General features: G+C 45.3%; 1 protein-coding gene across 1 annotated transcript in view; it reads left to right on the forward strand.

Moving 5' to 3' along the window:
- nipal2 (NIPA like domain containing 2) overlaps positions 1 to 13,537 on the forward strand; it is a 30,255-nt gene that overhangs the window by 1,946 nt on the left and 14,772 nt on the right. The window contains exon 2 of the mRNA XM_086219130.1: positions 13,288 to 13,356. Within this exon, the coding sequence (XP_086075256.1) occupies positions 13,288 to 13,356 (69 nt within the window). The remainder of the gene's footprint in view (positions 1 to 13,287; positions 13,357 to 13,537) is intronic.

The raw sequence follows: 13,537 nt of genomic DNA on the forward strand, positions 1-13,537 counted from the left end.
TCAATAAAGGATGTGTAAAAATGGTCAGAATTTTGTTATCAACATTAAAATAATGTAATAATCAAGTTTCCTAAGAAAGTAAAAGCGTTGTTGGCCCTTTTTAAAAACAGCATCCGCGCACTGGTCCCAAGATAATTTATGGTCAGTAATAACACCAAGATATTTGTACTCTGTCTCCATCTCTATCTCCTCTCCTTTAATCAGAGATGTCTAAACATGTCTAAAATCGAAGACCAGCTCTTTGGTCCTGGATGTGTTCAAATACAACTGGGAGGCTTCACACCAGTCAACAAATTCTTGCAACACTGGGCTAATCACAGCTGTGTCTGGAAATTTAATTATATGACATCCTGGATAACTACTGCAACAACAGTCAGTATACTATATATATATATACGTAGCAATGGTGACAAGACACTACCTTGTGGTGTCCCAATGGAAGTGAAGCGCACCCCAGATAATGTCTGTGTAGGTTCTCATTCATCCAGGTCATCCTAGATCGAAGCGAAGTAAAATCTGGTCAACTGGACGTAAGTTTATCTTGAAGACGTTTCACCTCTCATCCGAGAGGCTTCTTCAGTTCTAGTGAAGAGTGTGGAAACTCCAGCTTATAAACCTTTGTGGGAGTGGTCAGTGCTATTGTGGTGGAAACGACCCTCCCGAGACTCACCTGGCCTCCCCAAACGACAGTCGTTGTGAGGTGTCAGGGAGTTTCAGGGGTGGTCGTTAGGGAGTTTCACCGACCACTCAGATGCTAATGGGCTGTGCTGGCATCAGCCGTTCCACATGGGTCTTTCGGCTGAGCTCTTTGGGGAAGCTTTGAAAGGACTTGGTTGTAAATAGGTGAAAGGAAATGTCGCAGTCCACCTCCTCTGTTCAAAGATGGTTTCTCTATTCTGACGTGGATGGCTTCTTTAACTCCTCTTTCAAACCATCTGTCCTCTCTGTCGAGGATTTGGACATGGTCGTCCTGGAAGGAGTGGCTTTCCTCCTTGAGGTGGAGGAAAACCGCTGAGTCCTGTCCTCCAGAGTTGGCTCTTCTATGTTGGGCCATGCGCTTGTTGAGGGGCTGTTTGGTTTCCCCTATGTAGAGATCCGTGCAGGCCTCACTGCATCTGACAGCATATACCAGATTGCTTTTCTGGCTGTGAGGGGTGGGATCTTTGGGGTGAACCAGTCTTTGTCTCAGAGTCACAGCCCCTCAACAAGCGCATGGCCCAACATAGAAGAGCCAACTCTGGCCTTCCAGGACGACCATGTCCAAATCCTCGACAGAGAGGACAGATGGTTTGAAAGAGGAGTTAAAGAAGCCATCCACGTCAAGATAGAGAAACCATCTTTGAACAGAGGAGGTGGACTGCGACATTTCCTTTCACCTATTTACAACCAAGTCCTTTCAAAGCTTCCCCAAAGAGCTCAGCTGAAAGACCCATGTGGAACGGCTGCTGCCAGCACAGCCCATTAGCATCTGAGTGGTCGGTGAAACTCCCTAACGACCACCCCTGAAACTCCCTGACACCTCACAACGACTGTCGTTTGGGGAGGCCAGGTGAGTCTCGGGAGGGTCGTTTCCACCACAATAGCACTGACCACTCCCACAAAGGTTTATAAGCTGGAGTTTCCACACTCTTCACTAGAACTGAAGAAGCCTCTCAGATGAGAGGTGAAACGTCTTCAAGATAAACTTACGTCCAGTTGACCAGATTTTACTTCGCTTCGACCCCAGATAATGTGTTCCCCGCCCTTACTCTTTGTGGCCACCCACTCAGGAAATCCAAGATCCAATTAATTGGTGTTGAGCTTAGCTGAAAGTTGTCTCTAAGTCTATTTGCTAAAATTTGTGGGTGGATAGTGTTAAATGCTGATGAAATGTCTGCAAGTAAAACTGGAGCATGTGTTCTACAACCTTCCAGATGTGTGTACAGATCATTTAAAAGCACAGCAATGGCATCGTCTGTCCCCCTCCAAAATCTGTTGGCAAATTGTTTTTAGGGTCAAGGGCAGGTCCACAGGAGTTGATGATGTGTGCTTTCATGATCCGCTTAAGTGATGTAACTACTAGAGAGGTGAGGGCAATTGGCCTATGTGGGTGAGGATGGATTGGGGACTTTGGGAAGGGGGGTCACAACTGTTGTTTTCCAAAGCAGTGGAACCACCTGGGTGTCCATTGAGTGCTGGAAGAGAGAACAGAAAATTCCACTTAATTCGACCGCACAGTGGTTTAGCTTTCTGGCCCTGGGCTCTTCCGTGTTTTGGTCCTCTCAAACACTCATCGTACCATCTCGTCCTTGATGGTCAGAGTGCTCTCCATCCCTGCATCATCCATCACAATATGTTGCAGAGCAGAGACGTCGCTACTGTCGTTAATTTCAAAGCGGGTAAAATGTTCATTTAAGTTGTTGGCCAGCGCAATTGAATGCTTTGTTGTCCATGAGGTCAGTTTTTTTTCCCGTCTTGGCCATCAGCTTCATACCAGTCCATGCAGCCCTTGGATGCTTCTCTGTACCTTGTCCCCGTACTGACACTTGGCCTAATAGATCTCCTTATTGACCTTCCTTTGCATTGATTTTCTTATCTGTAAGCTACCTGAAGCAAAGACTCTCTTTTTCTTGTTTAGTATGTCCTTAAGTTTCTTTGTTTGAGTACACCTTGATTGTCTTAGTTGGAATGACTCACACAAAAGTTTATTTAACCCATGATTGCCTCTGTCTGTTCATGCAAGTCAGCTGAAGTGTCCTCGAAGATGGTCCGTGATGTACACTCCAGGCACCCTTTCAACGTGTCTACACTGTCCTCATCCCACACGTGTATCTGCTTTTCCACAGGCTTAACCCTTTTCAAAACCTGTTTATAGATGGGTCTTAGAAGGACTGTGTTGTAACCTGAGCCACCCAGGGGAGGCCGGGCACTAGACGAGTATGCCTCGGGGATTGAGCCGTAGCACTTTGAGGGTGCAGTTATTAAAGTCCACCATTACAAACTTAGGCACATCTAGTGAGATTTCATCAAACTCTTGGGTGATATTAAAAATAATGTCTGCTGCCTTGTTTAGGTCTGGTCTTGGATGTATTTAGACAACAGTCAGAGGTACTTGTGGGAATTCACAGGGAAGGCAGAAGGATCGCAAAGAAACTGATAAAAGCTGAATATCAGGAGTGCAGATCTTTTTTTTTTAACCACAATTGTTTTGCACCATCTGTCATTTATCATGATGCACATGCTCCCTCCATGTTCCTTGCCTGTAGCCTTGCTACATCAGACCAATACTAAATCCATCAGCAGAAACTTTAGTCTGGCACGGTATCATTTAGCCAAGTTGTCTGCAACTCGTCTGCTTTTTTTTTAATTGATTGGACATTTGAGAGAACGACAGTCTCCCAGGATCTAACTGGTTCAGATGATATGCAGGAGAAGCCATCCTAAAGTTTAAATTTATATGATCACTGCGTGCAGTTTTTTTTTTAGAACAACAAACACTCAGATTTGCATGAAATCTGCCTTTTACAATTTGTACTTTGCATAAGAATGAAATTTTGGCCTAAAATTCAGCTGAATAAATTTATGGAAGATTTCTAAGATGCTCACTGGCTATTTTGAACATGTGAGGATGCTGTTCATCCTCTCATGTAATTTGTATAAATGAATGTAGGCTACATTCATTTTTGCATCTTTTTCCTGGCAGTCAGACAATATTCTGAACTTTAATACTGCAGAAGTCAAATCAAAGTTTATTTCATGGCTAACAGGTCACTAACAGGAAATAATTTCAGTTTGTTGTCCATATAAGAAGATGAACTTGAGATGTTATCAGTCATCACATTTTTTGCCCTCATTTTTGTGTCCATGCTGACACTCCTCTCGCCCATGCTTCTTCTGTACCCGCCACCTCTTAGCAGAATCAGAGGTCAGCCCATCCTGGGCACGCACACATCCCTATTGTCAGTGGACACAAAGGGTTGTGCTGTGTGTTTGTTGGTCAGTGTCCTAGCGAGGAGGAGGAGGATCAGTGCTGTCACTCCCTCCGTCCGCCCTCAGTCAGCTCTTGCCATGGCCTGCGTCAGTGATTTCATGCAGTATTTACCTCTCAACTTGTGACATTACATTTTGCTTTTTGCAAAGACACGTGTATGAACAATTGCATATCATCAGTTTGCTGTTGCGCTATGTCTGCCTGGCTATTCTAGACTCTATCATTCTAGATGTAGGATGCCTCAGGCCATTATAAGGGTAAAACATGTTGTTGATGATATTTAAGGTAAAAGATGAAGCACACACACAAACACGCAAACATGCACTTTTCTGTTTTTTCTCTATCCAGTTCAGTATTGTATAATTAATGTGGGGGCACATCAGCAGAACCATATAATCTTGACTGTACCTGACAATTTATTTAGTACAGTTAATGCATTCCATCCATACATACATACATCCATTTTCTTTCGCTTATCCTGTTAAGGGTTGTGGCAGTACTGGAGCCTATCCCAGCAGCCTTCGGGTGAGAGGCAGGGTTCACCCTCGACATGCGCCAGTCCGCCACAGGGCCAACACGTATAGACAGACAACCATTCACACTCACAGCCACACCTACAGTTCATTTAGAGTATCCGATTAACCTTGTCCGCTCTTGATGTCTTTGGACAGTGGAAGGAATACCCAGGAGTACCCGGAGAGAACCCACACAGACACAGGGAGAACATGCAGACGCCACACAGAAAGACCCCGTGCTCGCGCCGGGGCTGGTCACTTCTTGCTGTGACGCGACAGTGCTAACCACTGCACCACCGTGCCACCCGTTATGCATTTCACATCTAAAATTTACTTTCAAAGGCATGGTGTCTCAATGATAATTGGGCTCCTTTAGGTGACTATATGCATCAAAGTGTTAATTTTAATTAAAATTGGTATTCATACTTTAGTGATCTGACTCCTTTTGGAGTTTGTGTCATCATTCTAAGTAGAGAGTGAAAGAACACTAATGTTTAGTTGTCTTACAATCTGTGTCAGTGTGGTGAAGGTGAAAGAATCCAGTTCTCAGCTTTGATGCTCACAGTCATTTACAGTCCGTAGCAGAGGCAGTTTGAGTTTACTATCTATTCTATTCTTAGTCTGTGTCATTGAGTCCACAGTCATTTACTAGTTAGGTTTGTATCCTAAGGGTAAAAATTATTCTCTTTTGACATTTAATGGCATTGAAACTCTTCTGCTTTGCCGATTTAATACATGCACTGAGTGGTAAAGGAAAATTCAAGCGGACAATTAAAAGTCTTTATTACAGAGCTAATAAGCACTGATGTGTTATTGCATTAAAAGTGATAGCTGGTGAAATTGAGGACTACTGTGTTGCAGTGAAATGTTATACAAAACACAGTTTTCACAGCTAAGTGGATTATGAGGCCCTATTTGACAATATTTGCTGTAAATGCTATGGTCAAGTCTAAAAGACAGATTAACATTTTTCATATAGCCACCTTCTTAAAACGATTGCCTGAGTCATTTTATGACCTTTTTTTGCCTAAAACAACTCCTTATGATGTTTTGTCTCCAGTTTTTTGTGTCCGATTTGTTGAAACTACCATCACTAACTTAGTTCTCATGATTTGCTGATGTCAGAAAAATGCGAATAAGTCTTGTCAGCAGAAAAATATACTCCTGCATACAAGATGGTGAAAAACACAGGCACAGCAGAGCATGGGGAGCTTTGTGTTATCGGGTGTCTGCTACTAGATGTAGTGTGTAATGTTTACTTTGTACACCGCAAGTCAAAGGCACTCCCAGTGTAATGGCCTCACCTGCTTTAACTGTTTTATTTGTTTTTCCTATGATAGGAAAACTCTCTCAGACTCTCTCCTTATCTCTGTCTATCTGTCTTTCTCTCTTTCTCTCTTTCTCTGGGTTTGTAGCATGAAGGCCATACTGCCTGAGTAAGGGGCTCAGCTCCTGACCACGTCAAAGAGAGATGCACTTGTGTTCTCTCTCTGAGTCCCAGTAGATGTTTGTGATATAACATTTCCTCCAGGCTTCCTCCTTGAGTCCCATTGGATGTTTATGGCAAATCTGAAGAATTTTCTGTGAAGGTGCCCAAATCGTCTGCGTGACATTTTGACAATTTTACACGATGCAAAAATGAATTTTTACAAAGTATAGCCATTCACTTGATCTGACTGCTATTCAGGATTTCCCATCTAATTTGGTGTGTGCTTCCTTGGACTCTGCTCCATCCCTCCACAATCTTCATGAAAAACTTATTCTGAGGACAAGAATGAATCTATTAAGAAGGAGATGATTCCCTGGAATAAATCATCAGTCTGTGAATCCACCACCTTGTACTATCTTTCTCACACACACACAAACACACTCCTTGATCTGCCCCCTGGTCCTTCTGACTATTAACCAGCCCTGTCCTCGTGAGTCAGTAGCAGCAGAGCAGCGGGCCACTTATACACAGTCCTGTAAAGGTTGACAGAGTTATTGATCCTGGTTTAGTGAACAGAGCTGCTAGCCTGATAAATGACTCTCTCTCCCTGGTCATGAATTACCACACTCATGGTTACAGTGGGCCCACCACCATACAATCTGTCTGCCTGTTATGACATTTGAAAATGGAGTTCATCATTGCACATGTACACACAAAAACACCTCAATATGATATCAGTCCCCTATCTCATTATCTAGCTGCCCTTCTGCCTCTCACCTCCTCCTAAATCTTGTTTCACCACTGATAAACTCCAGCCTCCTCGCACATTCGCATGTACACACAAACACACTTTACCATGGGTTTTTCATCTCTTTCTGTAGAAATGGTACAGGTCAGTGGACTCATCAGACTTGGTGTCAAGGTGGATGTGCAGCAGAGTGAGAATAGAAGCAATCTGTGCAGTGGATAGGAGACTGGACTGTAGGTGGGGGTTTTGAATTTGAAATGACGCATAAATTCTCCACCTTGACTCTTTATCAGGCCTGTAAGAAGAAGAGTAGTGTTTTGTTGGGGTTTTTTTTTTGCAATTATCGGGCAGTTCTACTTCAAAATGGGCTGTTCTGTGTAGTTATCAATCTGGCTGTTCAAAGAAATACCCCTTCATCAGTCTACGTCTTGTTTTTGTCAGTGAAGATGAAAATCTGCTGCAAAGGCTTTGATGGTAAGACTGGAGAAAAAATTGCTCTCACCACCTTATTCATTTAATTACATTTTGTAACAACCCCTTAGATTTTCGATGTTTTTTTTTGGGGGGGGGGTTGCCACATTTAAAAAACACTTCAAGTTCTGCTCATTTCAGTCAGGAACACTCTTGTCAGAGGGTAGATCAAAGCACTTATTGCAGCTAATGGGAAAAAAAAAAACGTTTAGTTTAGCACTGATGGCTCCACTCCACCCACCACCGAATTCCAGATTACCATTGAGCCATATGACACTGAACCTAGAAGATGGAGGTTGGGAAGGTGGAGCCAAGCTTTACTAGAGCATTGTGTGCCAGCCAAGGCGTAGCAGAGATCAGTGAAGCAGGAAGTGGCTGCGATTGAAGTGTGACTGATTAAAAATGTTAATCAGCGGATTTCAGCTGGAGCATATGGCCACTGGGTCCTGCATGAACTAATGCACTGCTTCATTAGGTCAAGAATATTTTCCTAGTTGTACTTTATATGTACCACACTTTGTATGGCCCATTTATAGTTGAGGTGAGGACATCGCCAGTTTACATTTAGGATGAACCAACTGAGTCCCAGAGGCAGACTCCCTCCGCAACGGTCTCATTTATTGCTATGTAAAGGCATGTAAAGATAGCTTTAAATTTACAGAAAATAATAACAGTATTTTTTTCATGGTATGTTAAACTTGTGAATTTGGGGGATTTTTACTTTTTTTTTCTTTTGCAATGAGTTGGAAACTTACCTTGGGAATTAAAGGGAATTGTGTGAATCGGTACAAACTTTACTCCCCAAATATTTTCAGGAATTGCCATGGAAATTTTACAACTGTATATTCCCAGGGTTTTGCTGCCATACTCAGACCTTTAAGAGAAAGCTTTGATGACAACTCTTCCTCCTCAGTGTTGTGACTGTTTAACATTTGCACAGTTCAATAATGTGCTCTCGCAGAGTGATAGACCACCTCCAGGTCGTGTGATGGTGATCAGCTGTTGTGACTGAAGACCATAGAAATTGATTTGCACTCCACTCACTGTGAGATCATTTGACTACAGCAGTGTTATCTCTTTATCAACAATTTCAGATGGATATTACTGACAGTAAGCCAGTGCCTTTCTCCTCTCACAGGATGGACAGCTGAGCACTGGTGCTCTCTTTCAGTTTCTACTGTTTCTGTACAATGCTTTTCTGCTTCCCATTCATTTTGCAGCTCTTTCTTCTATCGATTCCTTACCTTGTCCTGAGCATATCCTTTCTTCCATCACTGTCTCTCTCAAAGATCTTGCAGGGATACAAACGTGGATGTGCTTGGCTTCTATTACTTCCTTAACAGTGATTTAGTTGCTTTCTTCGGGTCTGTATCACTCACTTTCCACCCCCACTGCAAGTTTTCATTCCTTTGTAAACTATGTTTGCCCACAGCCATATGTATATTTTTGTCTTGAAATTAAATTTTCTCTCAGCAATACTCTTCCAAGTTTAAAGGAAAGTGGCCCAGTTTCTCCTTGAAATGTTCTGAATGAATAGAGCCAGTTTCTCCCTCAATCACTCATACATCAATTCTGCATTTTAAAGTTGGATTTCAGAAATTTCTTTGTTATCTTTCTGCAGTTTAAGGAATTCATGATGTGTAGAAATAGAAATTATCATGCCTATATACTGTATTTTGATTGACCAAAGAGCTTCACTTATTTTAAGCCATGCTAATGGTTAAAGAAAGGATCTTTGTTGCCTTTGGTCCAAACTGAAAAATAGCAACAATATTTGGGATGGGTGGCAGTCATGTTTTGCGCAGATTCCCATCTGCAAATGTTGCATTTTCAGTATCCAGACTTATCCCCCCCCCAAAAAATCCCTATTATAAACAAGGGACTTAAAGAGGCAGCAGAAAAGTCAGTTGTGTATTTGTAGACATGACAATTTACAGTGTTGTTTTGTGTTTCAGTCAGTAGACCCATGTTTCTTTTTTTTCTTTTTTTTTTTACCTGTCCTGTTCAGTAGCTGAGGCAAGCAGCATCAGTGTTCCTGGTGCCTTGTTGTACTGAAGCAGTTTTATTCTACATAGGAGGAATCTGATAAACTCCTCCTATTGCCATTTATGTTTAACTTTATTAGGAATGGAGTTGGTTCATTGATGAAGCTACTGGACTGAGGCTCAGGAGTGGACAGGAAGAGAGAACAGGGACAGGACAGTGAAGACAAGGGGGAGGAGGGAGACAAAAAAACAACAACAGCAATAGCAGAAAACAACAACAACAGAAAAACAAACAAAAAATAAACAAAAAACAAATAAACAAACAAAGAAAAAGTAACAACAACAAAAGAAAAAGAAAGAAAAAAAAAAACAATGGTTGCAGAATTTCCGGTGCAGGCTTACCATTTGGTTTAATATAATTTTAAGATAAATGTCTGAGTGTGTGTTTATGGGTCGGTTGTGCACTCCATGCGTGTATGTGTGTATACACGTGTGTACATGTATGTGTGTGTGCTACGGTTTGTCTTGGATGCTGTGAGTAGCTGGCTGTAGCTGATGTGGGGGGCCAGGATATCGCACCCCCAGTCCAGGATGGCAGGTAGGTCAGGACCAGGTCACCAGAGCACCCCGAAACCCCCAGGACACGGGGAGCCCCAGGCCACCCTCCCCCAGGAAACAGCCACAGGCCCAACCCATGCCAGGACCCATAGGAAAGCATAGGAGCAGCAACCCCCACCCGGAAGCAATCCACAGAGAGACGGGGCAGAGATGACCCCGGTCCTGCCGGGCACTCCCCCCCCCCACAGCATGAGCAGAGCCCAGGGGCACAGGGCCCCCCCAGCCCGAGCCCCGACCAGAGCCCCCCAAGGGGTCCGCCAGCGGCGAGGCCGACACCCACCCACACCCCACACCCAGGCGGGGCAGCCACAGCCCACCACAACAACCAGGCCCACCGCCCCCGAACAGAGCTACCCCCCCCAACCCTCGATCCCCATCCCCTCTACTCATCCCCTGTTCTCCCCCTCCCCCCAGAGCAGGAGGGCTTCAGGCTATAGGGCACCACCAGCCAGCCAGCCGGGACCCCCCACTCCCCGGAAAGGTCCAGCCCACCTGCCGGGGTGAGCCGAAGGCACGCACGCCCAGGACCGCCACCCCCGGACAAAACAATCATACTCTCATCTTCCTCCATACAGGGGCTGAGAACACCATAGATGCTGATACGGTCCAGGGCACCTCAGACTTAGTGAAACCACCAGCGAGCAATCCACCGTACAACAGCAGGGCCCGTGACCAACCCCAGCCCAACCACCCTGCCGGGAAGAGGACCACCCCCCCCCCCCCCGAAGAGCCCCGGCCAGGCCCCCAGGCCCGCAATGGTGCAGTTAGTAAAGGAGGCAGCACTGGACCCACTCCCTGCCCCAGCTGCCCCCCCATCCCAACATGGTGCAGGGTGCGCGTTGTGCATGGGAATGTAGATGTGATGATGTGGATGACTCGAATGTGGTTAAAATTGGCGGAGGCACCCAGGGCATGGGAGCCCCGCCGGTTGCAGACGGCAGAGTCTCCCAGTACATCCTCATGCACTCCCCCAAGCCCTAAATGTCTATGATGTGATTAAAATTGGGGGGTCCAGCCCCTCAAGGCCTAGTGATACATAAGATGTGATGTGATGGGACAGAGAGGCAATGAGAGGGGCTGAGGAATGGGCCAGACCTGCAGGGGGCCAACTTCCAGACTGGCCCCGCTGACCACCCCGTCACCACTGCAACCAGCTGACAGGGAGTCTAGCCTCCCTGGTTCAGGGGTCAGATGGGAGCACCAAGGAGCACTGTCCGGAGATCCGGGCAGAGGGCCCACCACCGTGCAGTCAGAGGGCAGGGAGGGCCCAGGCCCCCAGTGCACAGCGGAACCCCCAGCCAGCAGCCCGTGGTCAGGGCCCCCAGTTCGATCAGCATGAAGGAGGTCAGCCCCCATCCCTCAGACGTCCCCTAGCATCCTCCCTTTGTCCGGAGTGGCGGCAGTCCAGGACACCGCGCCAGGGCCCAGCCCGCCCGAGGGTGGGCCGAGGCTAGCAAACCCCTCCCAAATGTGGGTGCGACCCCCCCGGGGGAGCAGCAGGGCCCCAGGTCAGCAAGTCCCAGGCGCCAAGCAGTCCACCTCTACCTCACTCTCCAGCCCCTACCTCCCTCCCTCCCTCCCTCCCGACCCCCCTCCCTCTCTAACCCCACCTAACCTTCCTTCCCCACCCTCCTCCCATCGTCCGGGGGCAAATATGCCCCAGCTGCCACGGCAGGCCCCAGCACGCCCCCCATGTAGACCCATGTTTCTAGTGTTACTAGCTTGCTAAAATTAACATAGGCATGTTTGACTATCTGACATTTCATCCCCAACTTAAAAGAAATGTGCATTAGGCAGCAAGGTACATATATCTGATGTTGTTTTACTATGAAGGATGAAGTAATCTGTGGATTTTTGTTTTGTTTTTGTGTCTATGTGTGTCCTATACAAAAGTAAGAAAATGTTATATGTGCACCCCGTAATATGATTTCTGTTCATTTATAAGTGGTACAAAATTGTTTGTAAATATTGTATGAAGTGGTGAGAAATTTCCCATTACACACAGCAAATTTGAATAAATTGCTATGATGTCCTTGACTGCACTCATTTCTCCAGCTGACAGAGTGACTGCCTTCTATGGCCAGTTTTTTTAAATGCAAGTTTTTTGTGAGGCAGTAAGAAGCTTAATATTGCAAATTTGGTTTTTCTCCCTGTGCCTGCGTGGGTTCTCTCTGGTACTCCGGCTTCCTCCCACAGTTCAAAGACATCAAGAGGGGACCAGGTTAATCCAGACTCTAAATTGACCGTAGGTGTGGCTGTGAGTGTGAATGGTTGTCTGTCTATTTTTGTTGGCCCTGCGATGGACTGGCCACCCGTCCAGGGTGAACCTCATCTCTCGCCTGAAGGCTGCTGGGATAGGCTCCAGCCCCCCTGCAACCCTGAACAGGAATAAGAAAATGGATGGATGGATGGAAAGATAGGCAAGGGGAAGATACTAAATCATGGATGGAATTATTGTGTGCTGTTTACACTTTAAGATTGTCATTTCAATTATTGTTGGCTTCTATGACTATATAGTCTTGAGGATGTTACATATATTATGTGTTATTGTCTGTCATGTATTTATGACACAAGGAACCCTATTGCAAATAAGTGTTCTCACTTATACACGTTAGGCCTTGGACTCATGTTGTGCATTTCCATGAAAAAAATCAATCAGGCAATCAATCCATCAATCAAAGCAAGGAATGTCTGTCTATATGTCAGTTTGCTCTTCCTTTATTACTATCAAAGGATTTGGAGTCATGAAATCGTTTGGGTGAGTGGTTCTCAATTTCGGCTGTAGTGTCCAAAGAGGGTCTTAGCCTGCAGCAGGAACATCATGGGTCAGTTGCTCTGTCTTCTCTTTGATCATTGTCTTAGATGATAGTCAGGATTCTGATTGGCAGTCAGGATGAACAACAGATGACAGGATTGTAAATTGCAGGAAGGATTACAGACTGGCCTGACAGGCAGGATTTGTAATGACAGGAGGACAGAGATGATTCAGAAGATTCTGGATAGCTCCTGGCCCCTCAAACAATAGACCTTTACTCAAACACTAAAACTTCATCATCACCCCAAACCTCAAACATCAGCATGTTAGTATCATGCATCACTGCGCTACTGTACCATTGTAGTTTATCCAGTTATATACAAGCAGACTTGCACATGTGATGGCCATGTGTTTGCATAGCTAAAGGTGTGTACCAGCCTGCATCCACAACTGTGAGGTGTCATGTATCATGGGAGAGTAAAAGGGATGAGGGCTTGTGTTTAATGTCAGGGATGTTGCATGCAAGTGTGTGGGAACTGACAGTTTGATATTATAAAACCTAACGAGACCCAGATCTATTTGAGCATGCACACACGCACGCGCACGTGCCCACACACACACACACACAAACAAGTGCCTTTGAACAGAACACCAATGGAGCTAGGCTCTCTGTTGTTGTCATGGAAATGACAGATGTGACAGCTGGAGGGAAGACTACAGGAACTATTATGGGAATTATTGTGTGACAAGTAGAGCGTCACCTATTCTTCTGACTGTTTACTGCTTGTTTCCACAGACCTATCTCCTGGGAATCATCATCTCTATTTGTGGGAATGTCCTCATCAGCATTTCACTCAACATACAGGTAAGAACTGGAATCCAGTTGTGCCCTACTGTCAGCACACAGCAGATGCTTAGTGCTTGTGAAGACTAATTCTTCCTCTTTCTAAGTACTGCAAGACCGCCTCCCCTGTGAGCGTTTTCACTCTCTCTCCCAGCCAGGATGTTTTCTTCAAAATGATTTTTCTTTACATGGACAAGGCACA

The sequence above is a fragment of the Aulostomus chinensis genome, chromosome 11, assembly GCF_037954235.1.
Source record: "Aulostomus chinensis isolate RoL2024-O1b breed Wild chromosome 11, RoL_Achi_v1.0, whole genome shotgun sequence".
Lineage (NCBI taxonomy): Eukaryota > Metazoa > Chordata > Actinopteri > Syngnathiformes > Aulostomidae > Aulostomus > Aulostomus chinensis.